Below are 23,676 nucleotides of genomic sequence, written 5' to 3' on the forward strand. Positions count from 1 at the left end.
AGAAATCTATCCAGGGGAACTATTTTTGAAGAAGTTGAAAAAACAAGGCTAAAAATGGCCCAAAGCAGGTTGTCTAAATGACTCCCGGCTGAATACCAGGATAGAGCATATTTAAGTGATGATTGCCAGCAGCTTTTTGTTTTCCTTTAAAAAAAAACAAAAAACAACCTTTCAGTGGAAAGGACTGCACAATTTCTCTAGTAGTATTCCAGAGTATTCTTTTCACTTTATAAGCTTAGACTCCATCTATCTTATAGCAATTTAAGGACTGATTTCTGGGATACTATCATGGCACTTATACCCTCCTACAGAACTAGCTGCCTAAGTTAAAGTTAAATTCCTTAAAATACACAAATTTAAATATTTACTTTGAACTTCTAAGGTTGAACCTATGGAAAAATCATAGTCACCTGCCCATCTTCCATTTTGGTCTTTGGATAGTTAAGGATTAGTTTTGTAGCTTGTTCCCATTTTGCATGTGTATCCTCCCAAGCCTAAAATAAGACATATCAAGATTTAACTTCAAAATTACTTGAAACAACAGTCTTTTCTGTGCTCAAAAAAAACAAACCATATCAACCAAAAAAAAAGAACCCACAAAACCAATAGGTACGTATATAAATTTATAAGAAAGTTTACCTCTGTGTTCCCTGCAGTTGGATGTTCAATACGTCTTAATAAAGCCATCACTCTTTTCTGAAGAGCTGCTCTCCCTACAAAGAACAGAATATTTATTGAACAGGTTTTTGAAAAGCTACCTGCATCAAATGTGAGATCTTTGAAAGTAATTTTTAAATTAGCAAGAGGAACATAACCCCTTAAAGTGTTTCAGAAAAGGTTCTCCCTGTTACACTTTCAAATCATCACAGGCACCCAAATTCCCATTTTGTTCCACCTATTTCAATGAAAGCAGGAGTTACACTTGAATCAAGAATCTTAAAGAACTTCAATCCCAATAGTCTTATTACCCAAGGGCAAAGATATTTTTCAGACTCATCATTCCTACCTGTTGACATCATATTGCTAACAGATGCAAACTCCATGAAAGTGTTGTAGTTTGGCAAAAAATTATGAACTGAAACTTCATCTACTCCACATCTGATATCTGCTTCCTCACAGAGGTGACGGAAACAGGACATTGCAACAAGGACTGCCTCAATATCTGGACTCCACAAAAACATGTATAAGGCGACTTCCAGTTTTGTTTGGGCCTGGCGACAAATAGGTGTTCCACTGCATCCTGCTGTACTTTCCTTGGGAAACAAAATTCCAAATTTGGTAATATTGCCTAAGAATATGACAGTTTTCATAAAATCTAGCTTTACTCCAGAAGAATACACAGTCCTAACCAAGATCAGAACTCTACTGTATATGATACTGCATAAACAAAGTGGCAAGAAACCACCTTCATAAAGATAACCATGTACTTATGGAAGTCCCCCTGATACTAGAAAATTGTGTGCCAATAAACAGATTTTTTTGCTCATAAAACATATTCAAAATATCATTTTCACTTTTTCCTGCAGCTAAACAGTAGATCAGAAAACACTGTCTGTCAAATGGCATACCTTACTGAAATGTTTGATATTTTCATCTTTCGCAGTACATTTCAACTGCATGCAATACTTTAAAAGGTGAGATTTCAGGTTTATGTTACTTACCATGGAAGAATTTCCTTTCCCTTTCCTGAGGGTGGCTCCAGGAGCACAGCGCATCATCTCTTCATGGTCAAGAGACATCTGACTAGTTCCACCTCCAGAGACATCATACAGGAAGAGAAAGTGACAGGAAGTTCTGTCTGATTGCTATGAAGAAAGGAAAGAAAAAAAATAAACCACCTTATCTTTTAAAACAATATGATTCAGGACATGGCTTTTTCCAAGGGAAAAAGCTCCTCAGAATTTACAATGTATCTTTCACACTGGGGCTCTAAGAGTGCCTTATCAATACGCCCATATAAACAGTATCTTAAATGATGCTTTCCCTCATGAAATTTGAGAACCATCTTCAAAATGTATCACCTTGAAGGAAGCTTATTATGCCTTCTCCTCCCTTCCTTGGGCCTGCCCTTGAAATCCCAATAGGTTTCCTGGTTTTACTCCACAGAACCAACATAATTATAGTTTAAATATAATAGTCTAAAGAAATCAAGCTCAGCAGTACTGGAAATTTTCTATACATTTTATATTTTAACACAAAAAGTAAAAACTGAGAACATGAAGCAGCGCTCTAGAAACAATTATTATATTTTTCTTATCCTGATACTAATAATCATCCTCTAAGCATTATGAAGGAAGAGACTTTTAACAACTAAGTACTTCTCCACTGAAAGCAGAATTACAATATTAAGCACACTCTGTGTCTCAGGGACAGCTGATTCCTACTTCAAGGCAAAACATAAAGTCTTCCCAAACTCATAAAAAGCCAGAATGCCCATAGTCCTGAGCTGCAGTATGAGATCATATTTTACAATTTTACATTATGTTGGAGATAAAGAAAAAAGCCTACCACTCAGCATTAAAACAAACTCAAAGTCTCCATTAGTAACAGCTACCAAAGTTGAAAAGACAAAAAAGTTCATTTAAAGATAAAAATGCTCTTGGTACAACAGACATTTAAGCATGTCACGTATCACACACGACATCTTCTCATGTTAGTACATCTACTCACAAGCCAGACAGAAAAAAACAAACTCTCTATTTTCAGTAGTAGGCCTTTAATTTAAAAAGTCTGGTTTTAATTCTAGCAAGTGCGGAGTTCAAAGTGTGTTCAGCTCAGAAAAAGTCCCATAGTATTCGAAAGAAGCGAGTTAGTTCTAGGACATGACTGAACACAAGATCAACGAAGTACATTTTCTCATAACCATCTTCCCCTCTCTCTCCTCTTGCAGACTATTTCCCCTGTATTAGGGAAATAAGTGTAAGGCATCACCTCCTCAGAAATAACTGAGGTTTTGGAAAACCATTTTCAGGGAAAGTAAAACAACACATGTAGCTGAATCCTCACCCAAACTTCAGCTAAGGGTTCTAATCACAGATGTCTCACAGCATTCTCTCATAGATGACAGAAGACAAAGCTTTTTTTCTCTTAGTGGAAATCAGAAAACAGAAAGTGCAAATGTAGCTAATACTCCTTCAATCATAAAAGTAACTTAATAAAGGGGATGACAAAATAGATATTTACATACTTTATTTTTTAGAAGAAATTTATTCCTACAGATGAGAATCTCTCGCAGCCACTTGAGGATTTCTGTACTGCTGAGCATCTGATGACTGGTTAATTTCTTGCAGATATAAAAAAGCATTTGTGAACTGCAGCAAAATGAAATGAAGCATTAACTTTATCATCTAATAACAAAATATTTGAAAAAGATATTACTACATTTTACATAGAAATAGATGATTAGCATGAATATCCTATATATGTGCTAACATCTTCTTTTAACTTGTATAATAGATATAATATAGGTGTGTACTTTAAAATGATACAACCCCCTCTGACCCTTCCCACCACCCAAATGGCCTCAGAGGTTCCTTAGAGGAAGTTAAGCAATTTGGGTACTTGTAAGAAGTCCAGACTCCAGGGCTGTTGATTCAGAAGTCCTCCATTTATCCACAGAACAGATACAGCACAGACAGTGGCAGTACAAGTTTACCTACACTGCTCTGATAACGTGTCTCAACTCTGTTCTGGAAGGAACATATCTAGGGATGTTCCTTCTTCATATCCATTCAGGCCTCACACTCTCTGTTAAAACTGCCAAAGGGTCCAAATTAGTGTCAATTTTAAAGGGTTTTTCCCCCAGCCCGAACAGACCACAGATTCATTTCTATTACTAGAAATTATAGTAATGGGTTTGTTATCGCCCAACTAGGTAGGACTCAGCCCCAAAACTATCCCATAATAAGCCCTTAGAGCCACCTCTAGCAGTCATGCAGGCCCATTTGTTGATGCTACTGAAAGTGTACCACCTAGACTTCAGACTTTCTTCCAAAACAACCTCCTGTACCAACTTGGAAGAGATCACCAAATTCTCTTCTTAAGTTGGTCAGCTCATGCAGTTCTTAGAATTCTGAGTTTACAGGCTCCTTAGTTTTTGGTTCAGCTCTTTTTGTAACTTTGTTTACCTTAGTATTCTCCCATAAATCAACTGCAACAGCTGCTGTGAAGTTATAAAAAGCAAGACAACTTTACCAATAAAAATTCTTTAAACACACACGAAAGACAAATGGAAACCACAGGTCAGGGTCAACTACAACCTTCTTTAGGTGAGGGTTTCAAAGTCATGATCAGCAAATTCATGCTTCTAGAATTGCTTAGCATTACCCTCCCTCAGTCCACACAAATACATCAGAATTCAAACAATAAACACTTGTATGCAGGGATAAAGCCTTTTTCTATCAACAGTCATTGCTAAACTTCAACAGGCTGAAGAGAATCATTAAGAAAGCCTGCAAAACACTTGTGGATATTTTTGTTAGAATTCAAATTGCATAAGAAAGATGCAGCTTTGTCATGAGAAAAATGCTTTAATAGAGTGCCAATTCATGCTGATGTTACATAGCTTTCCTGAACTATTCACAGGAAACAACAACTATTGCAAAAAAGAAGAGAAATCAAAACCTATTCCTCTTACTTACAAAAGTTAACTTACCTGATTTCCCAGAATGTTTCTATAGGTGCATCAGGATTCCATAAGTCAATGCTGTCTAACTGGTGAAGAACTAGCAAGGCCTAAATTCAAAACAAAATAGCATCTCACTTCAGATAAGTTTTTATTTCAATATTTACTGAAGATATTAGTTCAAGCAGTCCTACACACATATACCTCTAATGGTGACTACAAGATTTCTTTAGTTAAAGCTCTTCACCAAGGCCAGGCAAATACTTTCCTCTTTGTAACCATTCCCTGCACAACCAAAGGCTTTGATAGACAATGGCCAGAAGCTATTGTTAAGTGCTTAAGTGAACTATCACCAAAACTGAGACAAGAAACTACAAGCCCAATGGCGCTGTGCAGAGTGCAACAGAGGAACTGTCAAACTCTGTTCGATCAATGCCAGGGCAGAATCAAAATGTTTTAGGAGGTGTAGGGCAGTCACCAACTGGCAATCTGAATGGCTGTGTTTTAAAACTTTCCCTCCAGGTCTCTCCTGTAAAACTTTTAATGCAGGAGACATTTAGAAAAAGACCAATAGAGACACATCTCTAAGACACAGCCTCATAGTTGATCAATTCCTTGTAGTTTCTAGAAAAGCCTTGATTTGTCTAGCACAGCCTGTACGAACCATTTGGCATACAGAACATTCACCTCTTACCTCCATGGCTTCTTGTGCTATATCTGGCATACTGGACTGTGGAACGAGTTGTACAAGGCCTGTAATTAATTCAGCAGTGCTGCCTTGTGTCTCAGGCCCTTGCTTCCTTGGATTCTAAATAGCAAAAATAAAAGCAAGTTTAAGAAGCAAAGCTTGTCAATGACTGACCATGCTACTGACTGATAAGCAACCATTTTGTAACTAGCGGATTTCCACATCTTTAATAGTGCAGCAGCCACAACACCCCATATTATATCTTTGACATAATAGAAATCTGTTTAAATTAAACAACAAACAGACCAGACAAAAGGAAAATGTTTAGTGCTCTGGTTAGATGCTCGTACTGCCCTAGTTTTGGCAACACTGCATTCCCATGCCCTCCATGTGTAGACATTTGATCAATACTCAGTTTACTTCTGATATTTCAGACGTGATGTACGAGATTTACAGTCACAGAATGATACTGCAAAGAACATTCATTCTGACATGAATTCACAAGAAAGCTTAAACATAAAGCTTATTAAGTTATGGTTCTCTTTCACACCACCACAGTGAAACTTTAGCAATTTTACATATCTATTTTAAAGAATGCTTGCCCTAATGTTCCTTTTACTCAACACCATGGACAACAGAAACTGAAAGCTGTAAGGAACTAAGAAAGCATCCATTTTTCTGGTCACTGAAACAATGACTGTAAGTAACCCCTTCTTTCTCCCTTCAGTTACAGAGCTTTATGTTCCCTTTCATTGTGTTCCTCTGGTTCTGTAAGATCTTTCATTTTTTTTGTTGTCTTTTTGGTTTGACAGTGCAGATGAAAAGAATGAGCAGGGAAGTATCCTAGATGTCATGCGTATATTTTTAATTTTTATTCATTTAGAAACTTCAAAATGAAATTCTACTATGTGAATGAAATATTCTATATACTTACACACAGCAAAAGCTTTGGATCAGCATGGATCAGTTTTACCAAGGATAACAGCAAGAACTTGTAGCTTTTGGTTTCCAAGTCAGTAGGTTTTTCTTTAAATTTAAGGCTTGTCATTTTCTCTTTAAACGTGAGACTCTGACAGGAAGAAAAAGCAGTCATCGTCAGTAAGGCACTACACGTAGAAGTTACAACTAAACAGCTTACAAAGCATTATTGTTTATGTTATCTATGACTCACGAAAGAGTTAAAAAGTATATTCAATTCACTTAAGTACAGCTGCATGGACTTCTGCTTAAAAATTCCCCATTAAATATGCATATGCTATCACTATTACATCTTTCAAGTTTACTTAATAAATATTTTAGTGAGCTGCAGGTGGACATAAGGAAAGCTCTGGATAAGACAAACTATGCAAATGAAACGTAGAAGAAATAATAAAAATTTAGAGCTACTTCAGCTGTTCTGAGAGGAAAAACAAAAAAGATTACAAGAAAGCCTGAATACATGAGAGGGTAGGGAATTTTTTTTTTTTCCAAAGGCAACAGACACTATTTTCTGTCATAATTAGTCTGGATTAAGACATTTTCATCTATGTGATGTCTGAAAAAAGAGTGCCTTTCAGTTCTCACAAAGTACACAGTGCATCTTTTCATTAAAAAATGCTAGTTCCATTTGAAAAACCAGGAATTGTTCCTGTACCATTCAACGTCCTCATCTGAAATGGAGAGCACTGTGAAGTTGTATCAACAGCTCACATAAGGAATTCTGACTGTGAACAGTAGTGTGTTCACACTGCCATTCACACAACAGAACCCAGTTAGAAATATGACCAACACACCTAACTAACAGTCACACAGTGCTGGCTGTGCAGTGTGTGGATGTCACTCATCATAAGGATTTCCAAAACTGAGAATACGCTTCGGTCCTACAGCATGCACAAACTCCAGAGTGAACGATCTTGTTGCACAGCAAACTACTTCAGCATCTTCACCTTAACAAAAATTATATGGACAAATGCTAAGGCCTGTGAAAAACACTCATTTATCTCTCTATATGTATTAAAAAGATACGAAATATATTGCATTAACTGGACCCCAGGATGCTCAAATACAGATTTTCATCTCTCTCCAGTGAAAGTACAGAATTTACATTTTCATTAATTATAAACTCCATCACCAGGGACTAAGTTAGTATTTTTGCCTACTGCTACCAAAATAGTCGAGAGTAAACTGCACAAAAAAGTGCTGTGGATATTCACACAGGACAGAACACTTTAGAAACTCAGCTTTTTAATTATCTTGTCTAATTTATTATTTGATAAAATCTCAAACAGTAACAAGTTTAGTGAAGACAAAAAGCAAGTTCTAATTTTGAACATAAAATAAACCAGCTCAAAATCACCCTCAAGTGAAGTGAAGTGTATATACAATATTGTAGAATGCAATTCTTCCAGAAATGCTCAAAGCTCACACTATTTTGCTGGCCAGTGACTACATATGTGAAAATAGAATAAAATCTACCACAGAAAGTATCTGATTAAGAAATTGATACTGTGCTAGTAGAGCTAACTCATGCTGAGCAGAATCTTAGTTTGCTACAGTAAGGGAGAGCAGACACGTGGCAAAAGAAGCTGATCAGCTTCTGTGAAGTGTTTATTTACTTCACACTATCAAAACTAAAGGCAGGGACGTCTGCACAGACGTCAGGGGGATAAACACCAGTTTGAAGTGAGCAGACAACACTGGAACAAAAACACATGGGGATAAAGTTATACATAAATAAGTTTAGGCTGGAAATTAGAAAACAGTTCTAACCACAGAGCTAGGAGATTCTGGAAGAGTGTTGTGATGGAAATGTAGAGGGCAGAAAGAACAGAACAGATCCGACAAAAAGCCTTTACCAATGAAACAAGTTTGTATAAGGATGACATTGCGACTGCCAGACCAGCAGAAGCGGTCTCCTCCAGTCCTGTGTTCCACGGAAAGCATGCCACCTTTTGTGTCCGAGATGAAGTGATGTGACTGCAGTGGTAACTATGCACAGAAAAGTCAGAGCAACGAAAGGCTTTTCTGCGGTAGTTACGATGGGTCATACTTACAGCAACAGAGGCCCACTGCCATGCAAAACAGTGACTGGTTGGCATCTGACCATGAGCGACAGCAGCCAATAAGAATAGAAAATAAGAAGCAGAAGACAAAGCACCACCAATCAATGTCAGAGTTGACACTACAACACCCCTGCTATTTTCTTAACAGAGGAACATACACATGTAAAAAGCAAGTTAAACAAGTTGTAGCTTTCAACTAAAGGTATTTTGACCATTTTTCTTTCATATGAGAAGCCCAACGGGAGTATTTTCATGCATAATTTTAGGCCTTCTAAAAATAAACATCCAACACACTGTGACACAATACAGAACATCAGTGAGCTAACTTGACACATCCAAAGTCCTACACAGAAAGATTAGGAGGAAATGTGGTTCATCTGTATTTATTCAGTAAGTTCACATGCAACCACAAGTCTGAATTTTCTCAAAATTTCTTCTAAGACAACCGAGAATATTGACTTCATTTCACAATGCTTGAAAGATCTTTATCACTGATGCTGTCACCAAGACCAAACAGTCAACTTGCTCATCAGAAAGCAAGCAAGACAAATAAAATGAAGTAACAGTGTAATAATCATGCTAATCATAGTAAAAGCATTCCGGTTTTCAGAAATTAACCTCACATACAGAATGCTTCCATTTTTCAGATTAAAGAGAAATGGATATATTATCTAGCTATTCACACAGCAAGAACACTTAAAATGAATGGTTAGCCACAGAGGACAGTTACAGAATACTTCTATGTTGCCAGTTTAAAAGCAGCATGAAAAAGAAATTGAAGAAGCACGTGTCACTACAGCGTAGGAACAGCTAGTCAATACACCATAACCTGGAAAGTTTACAGAGCATGTATGGCTCTCTGTTGCTTTTTGGATTGTAATGTTCTTCCCCCCTCTAGTTTCCAGTCTAAAGTTAATGAATAAAAAGTCAAAATGGAATGGAGACATGGGAAAAGCAATAGGTTTGTGTTTTACCAACTTCTTTACAAGTCTTACCGGAGTCATGCGAATTGCTGGATGTGCCCCACAGCCCTGAATGGCTTTGTGAAGTGTCTCACTAAACATGCTGCGAAGCTCCACGGAATGGCAGTACACAGCATCGATCCTGGGCCACCAGTCCAATGCAGACTAGGAGGAAAATACAGAAATTCTCAGCAGATGCACCAGTAACATGAGTTACATTATGGTTTACCTATGATTCTGGAACTTATTCCACGATTATCTTAGACCTCTAAAAGTTACAAAAGGTTTAATATAACAAATGAGTGTTTTGCACACTATTACAGATATGTTAGTTTTTCATTTCAGTCTTAAACGAATTGTAACTGAAGCAACACCTCTAAGTTAGCTGCTTACTACTGAACAAACACAAACTGAAAATCCAGGAAACCAGAGTAGATTTCAGGATACAGAGAGCTAGATAATACTATAAACACTCAATATGCGCTCAATTCATTTTGATACACTAAGCAAAGTAGAAAAATGATGCTCTAAGAGCTTGATAATATCTAAAAAGCTGCATTATTCAACATATTAATCACCAGTAAAACAGCATTAATTTGAAAATGTACAAATATCATAGCAATATTATTTAAAATAACATCATTATTTTTCCTCCAGACACACTACTACATCCACAGTAGCACATTCTTCTCTATTTGTCAAAATGCCTAATAATTCTGTTTAAACAGCATTCTCGTTATCATGCTGGGATAAACGAACTAGGTTAACATCATGTAAAGTCAGTAGGGCTGGTTGCTGAGCACTGACTGGTTCCATTTTCACACTGACCAGGAAAACCTCTCAAATGGAGAACCCAACCAGCAGACAGTGTGAACTAAAGTTTGCACATGCTTGGCTATTAACAAGCAATTCTTGTGGCATGGATTTAAATCGAAGCAGCTACGGACCTGAACAGAAGCCACAGATAGCTGGGCTGATTAAATACTTTCAGAACTTACATTTGTGATTATTCGGTGGAGTGAATTTACTAGTACGTAATGAAATGTTGATGGGGAACTCTGTGCCAAGCAGATCTGCAATGAAAATAATACATAAAACCACATTTTTCTCTGACACCTTTCATACCACACTGAATAACATACTGGAGCCTTTTAATTAAATTGACAAAACTGTCAAACGTATAGACATGAGAAAAAGGAACTCTAACTCGCTAAGAAAAGACTTATAAAAACACAAAGTAATGTATCACTAAGGGACACTTGCACAGCTGACATTATTTACCAACTCCCAGCTGTTGCTGGCACATCTTTGATAATTTACAAGTCACTGACAGTATGCAGAATGACTTACCAGAATGTTGTGCTCTCACCTTAAAGTGTTGGTTATTATGCGGGTTTATGCGGAAGCATGAAACTAAGCAGTCAATCATAAGGTCTACATCTGCATTCTGATTGCTTCTTGAAAAAGGTTTGCTCGGATTAAACAGCAAATTCTATATACATTTTTTTTTTGTTAAAGAAAGAAGAAAAAAAGAGAGACACCAAGATTATTCTTGTCTATTTTCAATACATCACATGGGGGGAAAAAAGGAGCATGTATTCTATTCTAAAAATTGCACTTTTTTTCAAACAGTATCTATCATATCACTGTTGTGACATGACACCTTTGGGAAGCACTGAAGTAGTCAGTAAATTACCCAGGTGTCATGGCTTCACTCGTGAGGCACTAAATGAAGAAAAGAATGCAAAACTTCAGGAGATAGAAAGCAGACATTAATGAAAAAAATAAGGGAGTGAAATTAAGAATTGCAACAACTCAATCAAACGCCGCAATCTTAAAAAAGAAAAAAAAAACATTCCATTAAAGAACACCATGGCATTCATTTAAGGGGAAGCTTGAAGATTTAAAATTCATATTTCTTCATTGCAATTAGAAAACATGGTTTTACCTTAAGATCTACTACCATGGACTGCACTAGTAGGAAAATGACAGAATTATCCTCCCAGTTGATATAGGTAGATGCTTTGCACAGCTTAACACAAGCAATAGCAGCACTTTCAGTCAGCTGTCTGCTCCCACCGTGGCCTGCAAGTGCTTTCCTGAGATTGTCCAGGAACAGTTTCTGCAGAATTCAAGTGGGTAACAGTTATCATCAGAGCTTTGGTAACCTATGATCAGATTTTTCAGAAACTTAAGTATTAAACCAAATAATGTTGCATTTCCTGAATAGAAGTCACAAATACTGGGGCTGCAAAAAAACAACTTGATGCAGCACTTTTGAGAAGCATTATTATTTGAGAAGTATTATACATTATTAAGTATTACACATTCATTTTGGATTATCTAGGGCAATCAGAATGCAATAAGATTAGATGGTTGTTCACTTGTAATAAGAATGTTTGCAATCACACCAAATTCTTCTTCTGCAGGTACTGCAGTTACAGAACACACATTACACACAGTGCAGAACGATACAGAACAGCTAGAAGAAATGCTAAGCTTGCTACTGGTGGAAACAAGGGCACTGCAACACTGGGATTCAAATCTCTAAGCAAACATGCAAGTTCTGAAATAACATTATTTAGGACATACTAGCTGCATGGATTATTGAGAATGAAAGAACGTATGCCAGTTGAGAACAAAAAGGGTGCAGAAATTTATATATGGAATTTTACTACACCTGAAGAATAAAAGACGTAGTAAAATAAATTACAGAATAAGCAAAGACAAGCATCACCCAGAACTCAGAATTAAGATAATTTTCTTTTCTTACCTTGTTCATTTTAGTTTCCTCTACCACATCCTTTGCTATATCTTGAATTATCTCTGGACACAGGACCAGGAGTATGATTTGTAGTGGCCACACGGCTGCTTTACGTTTTGTGCTCTCTGCAAAGCCATCCACTAAATCAAACAACTTCTCTGCACAATCTGCACAAAATATAACCTCAAGTTCAATACTGACTTTAATTATGAAAAGACAGGAGTAAGACAACAATGATATCTCCACCTACACAGAAAAAAGTTCTGCTTTGCACATTACAAACATGCTACCCAAGATAAAATGGGATCGAACCATTCAAAGCCCTGGCTTATCTGAAAATATTAATTTTCATCCCTTTGGGATTAAAGATAAATAGAGCTGAAGGTTTTTTTTTTAGCATATCAAGAACAAAAATACACATCTGAAGACTTCGCATCCTTGGGGTTCTATTTCTTTGTGTTCTGAACCACAAAATGAATCTCTTTAGAAGTTGGGACAGGAAAGAAAGCAGAAACATTCTTGCCTGCCCTGTAACAGGCTGACAGAAATTTGTTCTGACATGTAGGATGGACAGGAAGGAAAAAAAAAAAAAAGACAAAATGAATGAGGGGATGCCTTGTGGGAAAACAAAACCAACTAAGAATATCCACAAACCCCTCAAGATTTAGTAAGAAAAAGTTAAAACCAACTTTTGAACAATGTGTCATTTGTTATGTCTCACCGGCCATATCAGTCTGTGGTGTCTGATACAGCTTTGTGAATTCATCAGGATAGTTTTCCACCCAGTTCCAAAATGCCTGCAGATAACACAGAACATCTTTACGTTCCAGAGCTTAAAAAACATTTTTTTAAATTACTTATTTAAATAAATATTTCAGTCTTAACTTTCAACAACTCAGCATTTCTTGCAGGACACATGCATCAAAGGGAAGCACCAATGCATATTTTTCAATAAAATTCTGAATTGCATATATTTTTAAGTTACAGTAAAACAGCAAATAAGCAATGAAACAGAAAATTAATAATACTTGCCTTTTCAAGACTGTTGATAACAGCTAACTGAGCTACTTTCTTAAGGGCTTTAAACTTGAATACTGTCTCTGTAAAGGTAAAACATCTCTGCATTAAAGAGGAGCGTAGTTCTAAAAAGCAGCAAATAAAGTTTACAAAAAACGTGTAAGGTACAAAGCCTCACTTTTTAAACATTTTGAAAGTAAACACTTTTTAATACTTTAAAGGTACTTGGATACCTGTAAGCAGATGGTAAAAACGTATAGAATATTTGGATTAAAGAAGAAAAAGTTGAATGTATCAATACCATTGTGTCATCTCTAACAACACATATTCAGATATAACTATTTCAAAAAACAGCTTCCCATCATACCTTGCAAGAGTCGTTTTAGCTTGGAACAATCCACACTGATGTACTGTAAAAGTTCAATGTCATGAACATCAGCATTATCTTCTGAACAAACAGTCAGTTCCTGCAATCTAAAAATATGCAAAGTAAATTAATTTCTCCTTCAGATGATGTCAGACAGGTATGTGTACACACCTACAATTGTATACATTTGCAGAGCAGCAGAATAATATATGATCTCCACATCTAATATGATCCTCTCAGATAAACTTATCCAGGTTTAGAAATAAAAGGCAGATTTTGCAAAATTAAGAGTTAAAATTAAACCCTGCTTAATCCTCATATTGAGAATAGATCCAAAAATACCAGTGGTAAGTCTCACAAGACACCAGTATCACCTGGTGACAGCCTGTTTACAGCCAAGATTTGCCGTCTTCTGCTATCTCCCCTCTTGTAGCTCTCATCTTGTAATCTTTTCATCCAAATTATTCACTTGATGGAGTCATGACACCTTTAGACTACCATTCCTTAGCAGCAAGTCTTGCCCCAGCTAATTTCTCTATAGTAAAACAATGACTGATGCCACTTAATAGCACAGAAGGGAGCTACAATCACGCTCTGTAAGCTGAAGAAAGTCCTTGTTATTTGTGCAAAAGAACAGGCTGAAGTTTAATCATACCATTCTAAATCCAATGGCACCTTTTCATAGTTTTGTACTGGATAATTTACTAAGCATCTCAACAGATACCAGGCCACTAATAACTAAATCATATGTTCTCACAAACTAAAGATTGCTATGTCTAGTTCCAAAGCTACAGATGTGTTTTTGACAAGGAATGCAATTTCTAGTACTACACACAAAAGCAGCTCTTCATTTCTTCAACACCAGGGAAACTTAACAGCCCACGCTGGGAATGGGAAGGTCCCCACTGCACTGCTTTTCGTGCCAAAAATCCCCCAGCTGCTGTACAAGGCCTAGAAATATTCCTAAACAGGAAGCACAGGTCAAAAGATCAGCAATGCTAACTGTCGGCAAGCTGACCCCTGTGGAGATCAGCAACAATTGGTCAAGTATTTAACTATTTCTGTGCAAGCCATCCTGAAGAGAAAAACAGGTCAGGGGGCAAAAGCACTATGTTACAGTCAAACTGATGCTAGGATGGATTTTGGAGCCTGAGAAGTAAGCCATACTACACACACATGAATAAGGATTATTATTAATTATTAAACCCAAAGACTGTCAGAAAGTCTCAGCTGAAAAATGTTTCCTATAAAAGGAGCAAATATTCAACTTCAGGCTACAAAATACATTTCTCTCAGTCATCACTGTTTCATTTTACAATAGAGTTTGACTTGGACTTACAAAAGCAGGTAAAAAAGAGCAATAACCACAACTCAAGTAGTATGCTGACAGTAACCCAGAGCAGATATGGAACGGGAACCTTTTCTAACCTGGAAGTCAGGTAAAACTTTGAAAGGCACAGGAAATTTCTCTAAATACCATTTAAACAGTAAGAGTTTTTCAAAAATGAAAGACTGCAGTTCATGAATGATCTTCTAGACACTTATTTTCAGGTGTTCTAATACACTGGGCTAAGTCAAGCTACTAAAACACCTACCTGGTGGAAATGCGGCTGAACACAGCATTGAAGTTATTGCAGCTAAGGGAAAAAAGAACCCCAGAGGCAGAGTTGCGCAGTTCAGCTGCATGCTGGTTCCCCTCACGGTAAGTGTGGATGAAGTGGCAGATTTCTGGCAGCAACTGTTTTACCAGCATAGTCTCATCCAGTCGCATCGTGTCCTTCGGTTGCTAAAATTAAACATTTGACACTTCATGATATTCAATTTTCTTGGTTCAAAGGCAAAGAATGGAGCATCTGCCACTAGTAGCACAGGACCTGAATCTGGATTTCAAATTCCACATGCATGCTACCACTGACCCTGGCATATGTAAGCTATGCAGAAAAGGATTCTTCCCATTTGAACAACAATCTGCACCATTCAAACTATGTTAACAGTTTTGAATTAGTCTCCAAAATATTGTAGGATATGAAGTTGACCAATGCCACCAAACAAAACACCAAATTCATCTCTGAAGTAAAATATATTACCTTTCTGAGTAATGTTCTCTGTCAACATATGTCAAACACTAACTGTCTTGGCTTAGAACAGTGGCCCAAAGGGCACAGACTCACCCGTACTTCTCTTTTGGTTAGTATTCTGACCCCTACACTTTAAACAGCAAATAATCTTTTAAATGAACTGAAAAAGAGGTGTTTCTCTGTTCCTCTTCCCTGGAATTGCTCTATAAGAGTCAAAAAGTGTCTCAACTTTCCTACAAAAGAAAATTTCAATTTTTGCCAGTTTGTACAGTATGAGAAATAAGGAAACTATTTGCTGAAGAATCTGAAGTGAAACTTTGCTCTAGTAAGAACAAGTTTTAACAGAAGGGTCAGCATTAAAGCTTTCTAAAATTCTACCAATGAATTTACCATAGGGAATTGGGAAGTTTCAGAGACTCCCACTTCGTTGACCTGAGCTCTGTTTCCATGAGAACTTGATGAAACATTGAGCAAGAACAGCGAGCAAGAAATAAGTCTGAAGATATCACAGAACACAACACTCTTTGTATAGAACTTTGGCTCAGTCTTACTGTACATATACAGGCTCAATTTGCTCTCATTTGAATGGACAAAGCAAGAAGCATCCAACATAATTTTAGGCTGCTGAAGTATCATCGTGTATCACGAAAAAAAACAACACTGATATTTCAAGCAAAATGTGTAAAAGAAATTTTTAAAGAAATTAATTTCAGAAATTAAACAGGTTTTGGGATGGGGTCTCCTTTGATTCTCTATATGAAAGATGGAAAATGAACCAAAGGAGATATTTACTTTAGCTTGTACAGCCATACTTTATTATGCAAAATGCATTTACCTGGATCTTCTGTGAATTCTGATGAACTCACAAATACTGAGACTGTTCTACTACTGTAAGATATAGTGCTTGACAAACCTAGTCACAATGTAGTTATTACCTTATAAAGAACTTCCAAAAACAGAGAAACAGCAAGAAGCTTGGATGATCTCATGATATTCAACCAGGGGCACAGCTTTAAAAAAAAATCCCTTTCTTATTAAAGGGATGAACCACAGATTTGCAAATTTTGTTCACAGTGAAATCTGACTTTGCAATTACACAGTTTAGCACAGTAAGCTGTACAACCATCAACATCCCAAAGGTAACAGCAAACTGCCTTTCAGCACAGCTCTGACTGGAAGCCTGAGGAGGGGACTCCCAGTGGAAGTTTGAACAGAGTTAACTAATGTAAACTAGGAAGCACCTGCAAAAGTAAATTTCAGAGTAGTGATAGCAAAGTTTCTACTGTAAATGCAATTACACAAAACTGAAATAAAATTACCAAATGAAACTCACAAGAAACTTTAAGTGGAATATGCCAATGCATTCAAAGTGTACAACAACCTAGCTAAGCAAGATAACCAAGTCTAATTCTTTACCTGTGCACCCCTTCTTACCCCAGGTCACATCTGCCTCACAGAATACAGTTGTGTGAAATTTTCTAACAAATTATTACATGAAACTCGTTATTTATAACTCCAGAAAATCAGCTGAGCACTGGGAAGGCCAAGTTCACAGGTTTACCTGAATCTATTTAGATGGAAAAATATTTCTAATCACTATAACTAAAGTCACTATCATTAATTTCAGGCAGGAAAAAACAGCCCACAAATACTTAAGTTATCAATTTTGTAAATAACTTTCATATATGTAAAATTTAGTCTTTTTAAAATAGCATTAATACTACTTTGCTCTATATGAGCTAAGTTTTATGTTTTGTACCAGTAACATCTGACAGACAGGCATTTGACTTATTCTCTCTTAGCTCATTTGATACCATGCTTATGCAAGTATACTCACCCCTGCTAGACATTTTTCCAGTGTATCCAAGATAATCAGTTGAGATAGATATAAGTTCTTTTCAGCAGTTTCTCCAAATATTCTCTGGAAGAAGAAAGGATATGGATCTGAGTGGCACAAATTTGACTTGCAACACATTAAAGTAATGCTGCAGTTACATAGAAAATTATGGCTCCTTTACTGCTCTAAAGTTAAGTTCAGAAACATAGCTAGTCCAAAAAAATTAAAAGAATTAAAACCCTACTGCTGAAGAAATATCTCTATACAGCCTGCAGTGCCAAATCTAATAAGGAACGAGCAGTTACTGCAGCATAAGAGTGGAGGTGCACTGCAGCCCCCTGCCTTCATCAGATTGGTGAACTATTCCGAAATGAAGGCTACACCTTTTCAGAAACTATTTTGGTATCAATTACTGCTGACTCTTTTCCAATTATGTATTTCATTGCCAACGTCTCACTTAACAGAAATGATGTTGCAACAAATCTATACCTACAAGCTTATTCAAGTGCTGCTAAATTTATCACAGACCACAGGAAGAAACATGAGACTCTCCAAAAAGATGCCACGCTTCAGAAACAGGATGGAGGTAAAGATCCATCCAACACTTAAGCTATCACCCAATTGTATTGCTGGTAGTGGCTGGTTCCAACAATACAAAGACAGCAAAACAACGCAGAAAAGATTTAGCCAGAACTGTATCAGTACTACTGCCTGAGTCCACAGCCAACGTAAAGCTGTCCAAAAGAGATTCCTCTCAAACATTTCACACTGCTCAAGAGGTTGGCTCAAAACTAATTGCAACTTTTGGCAGAGTGCAAACCCTACAGACCTTTTTCTTAATGCCTTTACAAATAATGCTGATTTGCACAGTAACTTACTCCACTGCATAGAGGAAAAAAAAAGTTCTGTTCCTCAGTGAAAAGCAAACATCAATTTTTTAATTAACACTTTTAACTAGGTCTTACTGTATATGCTCTGTAGATTTTGAGAGCTTCAACAAAACTCCTGGCAGGTCATGCACTGACAGCCTGAGTAACACCTTCCTAGCACTGCTGTTCTGCAGCTCCCTTGCTCTGCTGCATTCTTCACCTAAAAAGGCTGCAAGCACTGCTCCCCCAGCCACCTGCAGCACCTTTCCAGGCAACAGAAAGCATCCTCCTCATCTCCCAACACAGCCAAGTTGCACAGCCAGTACATAAACGCTACTCAGAGGCCCAGAGGACTGTTCCCTTAGCTGCCTACAACCCTCCCAGCTACAGACCCTTCCCATGAATTAACAGAGGATTTCCCTTAACCACCACCCTCCCTTAAGTTCTCTGCCATAGCGATCTCCCCATTGTGATTTGTAAAACAGTGCTGTTGGTGAATGTGATCACACAAGAAGAAAATATATAAGAGTAAAAAGCGACCAACACATTGACTGAGCTTCAGTGACTCTTTGCAGACATCGTCCAATGTGAATAAATAAAAATCATTTTGAGAATCATCCAGCAATCTAAAATGAGACAACTCACCATGTTATTAACATTTTTTAAGATATTAGTGAGACCACTGATGACCAGAGAGAACTTGTACTTGGAAATGTTGATGAGACACTCCTTGTTGTGCTCCGTGCTGACTTTGGTGTGGGTATTCTGCTGGCTGGCCTTTATCGGAAGCTACGAAGAGAGATAAGTAGTATGAGCTTTCTTGCACTGAAATTTACATTACTAGAGATGAATTAAATAAGACACCAGGAACAACCTTGAAACGCATTCTATAAGACAGCTACAAACAAATGGATTATTTCACTTTGTCTGCACTTCTCTTCCTACTAGAGATGTCTTCACAGCAGTAACACCAGCAAGCTGAAACAAGAGGAGATGAAAGCAAAGGTGCACCGGGGGTGCGAGCTGCAAGGAGACCAGGGCAGTTCTGAGTAACCCCTGCCTGGAACTCAGGGCTGCCCAGGAGGAGCCCCCAGCGTGAGCCTCAGCCACACCTCAAGGACTGGGAGCCCCACGTCAGCCCCTTCAACACCCTGCACTGACAACTCGACTGAAGTGCAGCTTTTCCAGAATTATAAGATTCAGAGTGACTGAAGAAAACCTGAGAACACCCATCATGCCGTACCCCAATTTCTCCAGGGTCACAAAGCAGCCACTTCCCAAGCACGCAGCCACTGCCCTCTGCTTCTCCACAGTCAGTTACAAAATATCACACAGCAATGTGAAAAGCAGTAAGTCATAAAAATTCATTTTAATGAGGATTTTTATAAAGTAACCAAAAATGGGAACCAAAAAAGTAACGGGTATTACTGTCCCTTTCCATAACTCATGTGTGTCACTTATCTTTCAAAGTATGACTCGGGAATTCCCCATCTACAGAAACTTCAATCAAATGCCTCTGCTAGATTTAATTCAGGCCAGAGCTCTCAGTAGGGCATATTCTGGAAGACCAATAGCTCGAAATGAAAGCCACAACCTTTTTTGCATGAAATGTAATGAAGAATCCAAAACTTGAAATATTTTTCTTAACAAGTTCTGATCTCATCATTAAACACAACCACTTCACACCCACATCTCCCATTTGTAGGGAAATGGACCTCTGTAGCACACTATCTAGCTTTTATGCCTGAGAGCAATTTCCTCTCCACATGAATTGCAGTGCAGTCCGAGTCCAAAGCACTGGTTTTTTGGGTACCGCCGTCCCAATCCCAAAGCGACCGCAGTGCCACGCTGGGTGCCGCAGAGCAGCGCCGCATCCCAGCAGCAGGCACAGCGAATGCCATCGGGGCCAGCAAACGAGCGCAGGGAGGCCCTCGAGGACCTTCCTCAGGTCGGCGGCTCTGGGATCCCCCAGCCCAGCGCTGCACCCCGAGCACAAAGCCAGCAGCATCGCTGCCAGCCGCAGGGCCGCGCGCAGCTCCGTCCGTACGGCACTGCTGCCCCTCAGGGCGCCGGGCCTTCAAGCAGCGCAGTGCGTCTCAGCGCCTTCATTTCAGAACTGGAAAAGGCACATCAAAGCATTTATGACTCAGGCTTTGTTTTCATTGCTAGATGTTATTTTTACAATGTATTTTCGGAAGTCATTAGTGGAAGATAGATACATTTAATTAAAAATTTCAGCATTACTTTTATTGGAATTCTGAAGTCTGTGCTGACAACGGCAGAAAAGCTCAGTACCACGAGTGACAGAACGCTTCAGAAGTGCCTCTCAAAGAAGTGTGTCAGATCCAGCTCTGCGTGCTGCCATGCAATGGAAACATCGCGTTACACGCTTCTGGAGCTTCCTGCCACCACAGCCACTGCAGCAAGGTCACCTAGAAGTAAAGCTGCTTTTATACTGCCTTTTGAAAAAGGAAGCTACATTAAAAGGAAATATTAGCACTGAATTTTTTTTAGATTCCTCAGCTATTTCCTTTGTGCTTTCTGACACGCCGGAGCACTCTGTGCACCCAACTGAAACGCAGTGCTGAGTGACCAAAAAGAAACGACTCAGCTTCTCCACCCAAACCCAATCTAAACCTTACCAAAAAGTTGAACCTTTACTTCCTTAAATTTTATTTTAGGAAAAATACAGACTGAAAACGGATTACCTGTACAGCCTTTATTTGAATCAGAAAATAAAGCACGAGGCTTCTGTATAACAGGAGTTCCCAAGTATGAGCAGGCATCACTTTGAACTCACTGCAGTCTGGCACAGGGCTGGTCACTGCGCTCTCCCCAGTAAAACAGGAAGCAATAGTCAGCAGCCTTATGAAGCACAGTGGGACACACAGCCCACGTGGAGGTGTGCTGTGATAAACCTCCCTGCCTCTTACCAGTTTGACTAAGCCAGGTTTAGGTGTCAAACCACCTAAAAAGGACAGGGAACAATGGCATTTTGGTCCACGATTGGCTTTCCTTCATGAAGCTGGCAAAGAAAAAAAATATGTAGATTGAATCTGGAATCTTTCCAGCTATCAAGCTCTAAATATTTTAAGATGAGCTGAAACAGAATCTTGCTGCCACAGATGAGGAAAAGCCATTAAATAGCTGAGCCTGACAGTTGCAGTAAGAGTACAAGCCCCTGTGCATCCTGAATTCAGGACAGAAGTAATCTTGTGTTCCAGTACTGCTGACACTAGAAAAGCCAACCGGGAGCAAACAACAAACATAACATCCAGAACAAAAACCTCCAGTGCCATTCTTAACAGCATAAACATATATCTACATTTTTGATTTCAAACAGTTTATTGGAGCTTCTTCATTAGGCTGTAATGCACAACTGTATTACAGAGACTGAAAATATACACAGCACCATTACTTCCTCAGCATCACCAGTTAAAGATCAACAGGCATCTCCCTCTGAAACTATAAACATGCACTGCACCACCTTCTAACAAGTCTTAGTTCAGTGAAAGTACCTCATAACTAAGCCTTCTGAAGAACAGGGAACTTTGAAAATAGTTTATAGACGTTGCCCTTGAAAAAAAAATAACATTTTCAAACAGTTAACTAAGGGTCTGTACCATCAACAATGCCTACTTCCCTTCTTAAACAAGGAATGATCATCAAACCACCTTGCGGCTTTTCAGCAGCTGATGAATGGACTCAGGTAACATCTGCTGCACGTCGACCATTCCTGTGTCTGTTCTGCAGGTCTGCACACAGAACAGCAGCTCTGCACAAGTGCTTTACATACACTGGTTTAGAAAAGTAAGACCAAAGCTGCTTCAGGTTTATGTTAGGGAGACACGAAATAGCACCTCTGTGCTTCAGCCCAGTGCCACAGCCTGCTTTGCCTCTCAGCTCCTCCAAAAACTTTTTTCAGACTAGTTGCACAAAAGAAATTCCACCTTCTGCACTGCCTGGTCCCCCTTGCAGCAAAGGGCTCTGCTGTGCCCGAGCACCAGAGCCATCAGAACTTACACAGAATACTTTGAAATTCCTTAAAATACGAACTCATCACTATTAGTGGTTTCTTAACAAGCTCAGATGAAAAACAACGAAGAATACAAAGCCAGTGCTTGCAGCCAGCACTTCTTTGGGTCTGCAGTTCTGTATAGATTTCAAATGCCACAGAGAGAAGCAACAGGAGGAGGGAAGAGCTGCTTTAACGCGATGCCTTTCAATGAAAGTTAAGAAGGGAACATTCCTAATGGCATTCAGTTTTTATACAAGCTTTCTTAACTGAAAGTAATCATATCTCAAACTACACATGGGGACACTAAACCATAACCTAACCCACAAGGGGCTTCTTCCATTATAGTATATCATAACTGTTTAAGTTGCCACACATTTATACTAGATTAATATCTTTATTCTGACAGTCTTTAAAACAGCCTAGATTTACCTGGTTAGGCAGTGAGGTTTCTTTGCTAAATGTAGAAGAGCCTTTTCTGTGATTTCACCACTGCATCAGCCTTCCCATGACTTCAGTTGTAACACATTAAAAAACACTATAAAATTACAGTACATAAAATTGAACGTGAACATTTCCAAAGGAGAAAAAAGACCATTTTATTTTACAAATTCCTGGATACATCTGAAATAAGAGAACTTCACTAAAACACAGCCCAGCCTCTTGGTGCTACAGCAGTCTAATTCCATCCAGACCTCTGAAAGTTTTGAAAAATGTATTCATAACTACTATATATGAAACATCTTAACTGAATTTGAATGCACTGTACAAGAAATGGGATCTAATCTCACAAGTACAGTCAATTGCTTCTTTCTGCACCAGCTGAAACCTTCAAGCAGCCTTCAAGGGTGGCTCAACACAGAGTGCTGCAGTAACTGAAGTGTCAGAATTGAGCGCAGATGGGCAAAACTGGCACTAGCTTGGAAAAATGCATTCAGTCAGTCAGCCCTTGGTTAATTCATAAAACTGTGCTTGCCATTCATTGTAGGCCCAGAGAATCATGCACACAAAAGCAGATTTTGGTTAAAGCATCGTTTATAACAATAAACAAGAGTAGACAAGAACAAACTGGTTTGCACTGATTTTGGTTGTTTTCAGTACGATTAGCATTCTCTCACTTTGTTGTTCATCTGTCCTAAAATGAATGAAAAGATTGGGTGTAAATTTTGGTGAAAGATGGTTACATTTTCTTTCTCTGTAAAAGAAGGAATAAACCTTGAGAACATTTGTCCTCTCCCCCGCAGAAAACAAAACAGAACAACTCACAACTCAAAACAAACACAACTCCCCTTCCCTACTCAAATCAGATGAAAACATCATACAGCATTCTGGCTCCCTCAGTGCTGAATCGAAAGGTCCTGCAAGTAGCAGGGCAGACACAGAATGCAAAGGCTCAAAAATGCATCATCATCAC

At 38.3% G+C, this 23,676-nt stretch overlaps 1 protein-coding gene across 4 annotated transcripts in view; it reads right to left on the reverse strand.

The window, feature by feature from the left end:
• NF1 (neurofibromin 1) overlaps nt 1-23,676 on the reverse strand; it is an 83,016-nt gene that overhangs the window by 57,046 nt on the left and 2,294 nt on the right. For all 4 annotated transcript variants that reach the window (XM_090122557.1, XM_031591443.2, XM_031591442.2 and 1 more), the window contains exons 2-20: nt 18,893-19,036; nt 17,379-17,462; nt 15,059-15,249; nt 13,464-13,570; nt 13,112-13,179; nt 12,801-12,876; nt 12,089-12,246; nt 11,264-11,437; nt 10,685-10,807; nt 10,314-10,388; nt 9,349-9,480; nt 6,247-6,381; nt 5,319-5,432; nt 4,655-4,734; nt 3,188-3,311; nt 1,662-1,805; nt 1,007-1,253; nt 640-713; nt 411-494 (exon numbers count right to left, since the gene is read on the reverse strand). In XM_090122557.1, the coding sequence (XP_089978683.1) occupies nt 411-494; nt 640-713; nt 1,007-1,253; nt 1,662-1,805; nt 3,188-3,311; nt 4,655-4,734; nt 5,319-5,432; nt 6,247-6,381; nt 9,349-9,480; nt 10,314-10,388; nt 10,685-10,807; nt 11,264-11,437; nt 12,089-12,246; nt 12,801-12,876; nt 13,112-13,179; nt 13,464-13,570; nt 15,059-15,249; nt 17,379-17,462; nt 18,893-19,036 (2,334 nt within the window). The remainder of the gene's footprint in view (nt 1-410; nt 495-639; nt 714-1,006; nt 1,254-1,661; nt 1,806-3,187; nt 3,312-4,654; nt 4,735-5,318; nt 5,433-6,246; nt 6,382-9,348; nt 9,481-10,313; nt 10,389-10,684; nt 10,808-11,263; nt 11,438-12,088; nt 12,247-12,800; nt 12,877-13,111; nt 13,180-13,463; nt 13,571-15,058; nt 15,250-17,378; nt 17,463-18,892; nt 19,037-23,676) is intronic.

The sequence above is a fragment of the Phasianus colchicus genome, chromosome 21, assembly GCF_987193195.1.
Source record: "Phasianus colchicus chromosome 21, bPhaCol1.hap1.1, whole genome shotgun sequence".
Taxonomy (NCBI): Eukaryota; Metazoa; Chordata; class Aves; order Galliformes; family Phasianidae; genus Phasianus; species Phasianus colchicus.